At 32.6% G+C, this 4993-nt stretch overlaps 1 protein-coding gene across 2 annotated transcripts in view; it reads left to right on the top strand.

The window, feature by feature from the left end:
* The window catches only part of LOC107602894 (partitioning defective 3 homolog B-like), a 103042-nt gene extending 98543 nt beyond the window's left edge, over window positions 1-4499 (top strand). For both annotated transcript variants that reach the window (XM_016295507.1, XM_016295506.1), the window contains exon 5: window positions 4344-4499. In XM_016295507.1, coding sequence (XP_016150993.1) covers window positions 4344-4438 — 95 coding nt within the window. In that variant the 3' untranslated portion in view covers window positions 4439-4499. The remainder of the gene's footprint in view (window positions 1-4343) is intronic.
* The last annotated feature ends 494 nt before the right edge of the window (window positions 4500-4993 follow it).

The following is a 4993-nucleotide window of genomic DNA, read 5'->3' as shown; positions in this document are numbered from 1 at the left end:
CCAAATGTGGGTAAAAATCAGCTGTGGCGGGGAACGCTGTCAAATTACTAGCCAATTTGGCAGGGTACTTTTCATAAATTATGTTTACTAATTAATTTCTTGAGGAAATTCATGTAAGCCAAATCTGCACAGATTTAGTGTAAATACTGAACTCGAGACTCATCATGATATATTAAATAAGCCTAATTGCGCAGCATCTGGGCATCTAGCTTACTTGAACATACCCAGCAATGTAGCTACTGGCCATCGGGAGCACCGAGACATTCCCGGTGGGTCGATCGCCGAAGCGAGGGAGACCTCATTTTAGGCGCTGTTTTTAAATTACAGCCCACGTGAAACTGCAAAAAGCAAATACTCCAAAAGTGTGAAGCGGTGCTACCCGGTGCATCCGCCAGCCTGGCGGACACACTGGTTTCCTTTGCATTGAAGCAATAACGAAAAGTAAAAAAAATGCCTGAAGACAAAATACTATAGAACCCATTATAATCTGTGATGCGGCCTACACTGGATGTGGCGCAGCACAGCACGACAAATCCCCGACAGAAAACTGATGCCTCGTTCTATTTATGACGTAGGCCTACTGTTTGACAAAGTACAGATGATTTGCAATGGTCACTTTGTCGCATCCAGTGTGGACAGACTCAAGCTGTTGGCTTACCTCTGGCCTTTTTTTAATAATTTATTAGTTAAATTTTTTTGGCTAGTAGAAATTATGAATGGCCGGTAACTTAAAAATTTAGTATCCTAATTGGCTGGTGAGTGAAAAAGTTAATTTCAAACCCTGGTCATGACCATATTGGTCATATGGTCATCTTTAAGTTTTTGGTTTAAGATGCCTTTACAAACATTAAATGCACTGCATCTGACATCCTTTATCTTTTTTTTTCAATTCTATTTAACAGTGTCAAATTAAAAATAATTTGAAAATAAATTATTTTCAATGATATTCAATACAAATTCAATAATATTTCAGACATAATTGTTTTATTTTTTGCAATATAAATGTATGTTATGTTATGTTTTATGTTCTGTTATGCTATGTCATGTTATGTTATGTTGATGTGACAAATTTGGGATAAAAATGTTGCCTCTTCGAAACAGAATAAAACTGAAAAAAATAATATTGACAATCATATTGATTATCAGTTCTAACATATACTGTAAATACTGGCTGTTGTATTAGTCATTAATAGAAGATGAAACACACACACACACACACACATACTGTATATATAAAAATCCAATAATATTTTAGACGTAGTAAAAAAACAGTAATATTTCATCAGACTATACTGCTAATTCAGAAAGACTGTCAAAACAGGCATTTGAAGAATTAGATGGTGTAATTATAAGATTATTTATTAAAATATTCATATATAAAAAAATTCACAGTATAAATTTACATAATATATAGCTTTCTTTATATTTTAGGAAAAAACGTTTTTCAGATTTTGGGGGAAAAAATTTTATATATTTGAGAATGCATGTCATCTAGAAAGTTTGAAAAATCCCTAACTGGCAACCACGCAGAACACCTTAGCAACCACACAGCAACAAAAACTGAATATATAATGCGAATGTTGGGTATTTTTATCTCAAATATGCAGTTGCAATATCACCGGTGAGTTTAGGTGAAAACCGAAACCAAGCCATTCACTCAGAACGCATATTCAGTGCATTTTTTAGACGGACAAATATGATTGAATATGAAATATGGTTAAATAAAAAAAAAAATTCTATTGCTATTTGTTTTAAAAATGGCTATAAAAAATGTCAATAATTATCGATACCGAACGATATGAAACATTATATCGTTGATACATTTTTTAGCTATATCGCATATATATATATTAGGGCTGTCAGTCGATTAAAATTTTTAATCTAATTAATTACATGGTGTCGATTAATTAATCGAATTAATCGCAAATTACATTTGGCTGTGAAAATACCCCGAAAAGATTATTTAAAGCTATTTTTGTGTTAAATGAGAAAGTATTAAGTAGACATTACAAATAGTAGCTTGTAAATGATGACATATTTAAATTTTTTTGTGTGTGTGAACTATCCCTTTAAAGTATACCCTTTTTTTATATTTTATTTTTATTTTATTTTATTTTAAATGAAGTAATACAATAATACTCTAAATAAGAAACTAAATCTGCCAGCAGGTGGCGGTAAATGTCTGAGTCTTTCATTCGAGTCGTTATGCCATTACCTCAGTGCCACATGTTCCATCAGAAATCATTCTAATATAGCAGTTATTAATATTATCAATATTTTTGTGGAATTTTTCAGGATTCTTTGATTAATAGAACGTTCAAAAGAACAATATTTATTTGAAACCGATATTTTGTAACGTAATATATGTCCTTACTTGCACTTTGTTCAGTTTAATGCATCTTTTCCTGAAAAAAATCCTAATCCAAAAATTTGACTGGTTGTCTATACCTATATAACAATACATAATTATAAACAATACATTTGCATATGTTTCAAAAGTATGTGGTAAAAAATATACTATACATTTTCATAGAAGTATACAGGTGCGTCTCAATAAATTAGAATGTCGTGGAAAAGTTCATTTATTTCAGTAATTCAACTCAAATGTGAAACTCGTGTATTAAATAAATTAAATGCACACAGACTGAAGTAGTTTAAGTCTTTGGTTCTTTTAATCGTGATGATTTTGGCTCACATTTAACAAAAACCCACCAATTCACTATCTCAACAAATTAGAATACTTCATAAGACCAATAAAAAAACATTTTTAGTGAATTGTTCTTCTGGAGAGTATGTTAATTTACTGTATAGGTCTGTCAGTCGATTAAAATTTTTAATCTAATTAATTACATGGTGTCGATTAATTAATCGAATTAATCGCAAATTACATTTGGCTGTGATAATACCCCCAAAAGATTATTAAAACCTATTTTTTGTGTTAAATGAGAGGCCTAGCATAAATGGAACATAAAAGATGATAAGTTGAGAAACATCTTTTTTCCTTAATGCAATGAAGGTCACTGGTAACCAAAACAGCTTTGTTACCAACCAACTTCAAAATACCTTTTTTATGTTCCACAAAAGAAAGTCATTCAGGTTTGAGTAAATGATGACATATTTAAATTTTTTTGTGTGTGTGAACTATCCCTTTAAAATATACCCTTTTTTATATTTTATTTTTATTTTATTTTATTTTAAATGAAGTAATACGATAATACTCTAAATAAGAAACTAAATCTGCCAGCAGGTGGCGGTAAATGTCTGAGTCTTTCATTCGAGTCGTTCTAACTGATGATTCATTCAGGAATTTAGTAAATGGCTCACTTTATGAATGGGCCTTTGAATAATTGATTCACACGATTCGTTCAAAACGTGGATTCTTTCAGAAACTAAACACCGCTTTGTTGCTCTGAGACGCACAACTATTCTGCTGTGGTTTTATAGGTAATATTTTTGTTGGCAAAACTGAGCAAAAACAGACAATAGACATTTTACCCCAATATCTTGAATTTTAGGGCATAACTGCATTTATGGAGTTGTTGCCCTGCATCATATTTGTCAACAATCAACTGAATGAAATGTAAGATATGGGGGCAGGGCCAGTGCGTTAACTGCGTTAAAATATTTTTCATAACTAATTAAGTTAACAACATCTATAAGGAACATACATATATATATATATATATATACATGTATATATATATATATTGGCAATGCATGTTTGTGGCTTACCCTCCTTGTGAAGGGTGTCAGTGATTGTCTTCTGGACAACTGTCAGTTCAGCAGTCTTCCCCATGATTGTGTAGCTTAGTGAACCAAACTGAGAGACCATTTTGAAGGCTCAGGAAACCTTTGCAGGTGTTTTGAGTTGATTAGCTGATTGGCATGTCACCATATTCTAATTTGTTGAGATAGTGAATTGGTGGGTTTTTGTTAAATGTGAGCCAAAATCATCACAATTAAAAGAACCAAAGACTTAAACTACTTCAGTCAGTGTGCACTGAATTTATTTAATACACGAGTTTCACAATTTGAGTTGAATTACTGAAATAAATGAACTTTTCCACGACATTCTAATTTATTGAGATGCACCTGTATGTAATAAACTATGAACGCACTTTATTTTTAGGTCCAATTCTCGCTAGGTATTGGGTAGAATTAGGGATGTAGAATATGGTCATGCAGAATATGTGCTTTACAAGTACTAATAAACAGCCAATATGCTAGTAATATGCATGCTAATAAGCAACTAGTTAATAGTGAGAATTGGTCCCTTTGCTACCTAAACTATATATTGTAATAGTATTTTATGTTTTATTTTATTTTGTGTGTTTGTGTTTCAGGTACCCCTCTGCTGGTACGAAGCAGTAGCGATTCTGCGCTTGGTCCTCCTCAGATGGAAGATGTGAATGGCAGAGCCATGGTAAAACTGCACTGACACACATGCTCTTATATCTCAATGCTCTTTGAGAGTGCTGACCTCATGTCATCACATAATATACCAGCTAAAAACTATTATTATACATCACTATTATGTCTAATGTTCAATCAATGTACAGCATGCTGCTATAAATACCACAACTTTACAGACTCTGCTGAAAACATCTTGCACAGCTAAACATGGCGTACAGGCGGTGTCCAGCTCATATAGCAGTTAAAAGCACCACATTGCATCCTATTGATCTTATAAAATGTCTTTATCAGTGAGATTTTGTTAAATATGTTAACCATGGGTGCACATTAAACCTGGGTAAAGTTGAGTTACAGTGTAATTTAAGTGTGTTTATGTACATGTTTTCCAAGCCACAACTTCTGTTTGGTGCTGTTGTCAAACACGTTTCCACACACACACACACACACACATCACCTTTAAAATAATATTCAGTTGAAAACATACTTAAACCAAAGGTTTCTCGGTGCATTGTAGCTTATTCTTAATGAGAGAGGCTTTTTTTGTGGGAGTTTTGCAGAAGGTCTTTGTCTCAAGGTTTCC

The sequence above is a fragment of the Sinocyclocheilus grahami genome, unplaced genomic scaffold (genome assembly GCF_001515645.1).
Source record: "Sinocyclocheilus grahami isolate Dianchi unplaced genomic scaffold, SAMN03320097.WGS_v1.1 scaffold337.1, whole genome shotgun sequence".
Lineage (NCBI taxonomy): Eukaryota > Metazoa > Chordata > Actinopteri > Cypriniformes > Cyprinidae > Sinocyclocheilus > Sinocyclocheilus grahami.
This window is presented reverse-complemented; position numbering and strand designations above follow the sequence as displayed.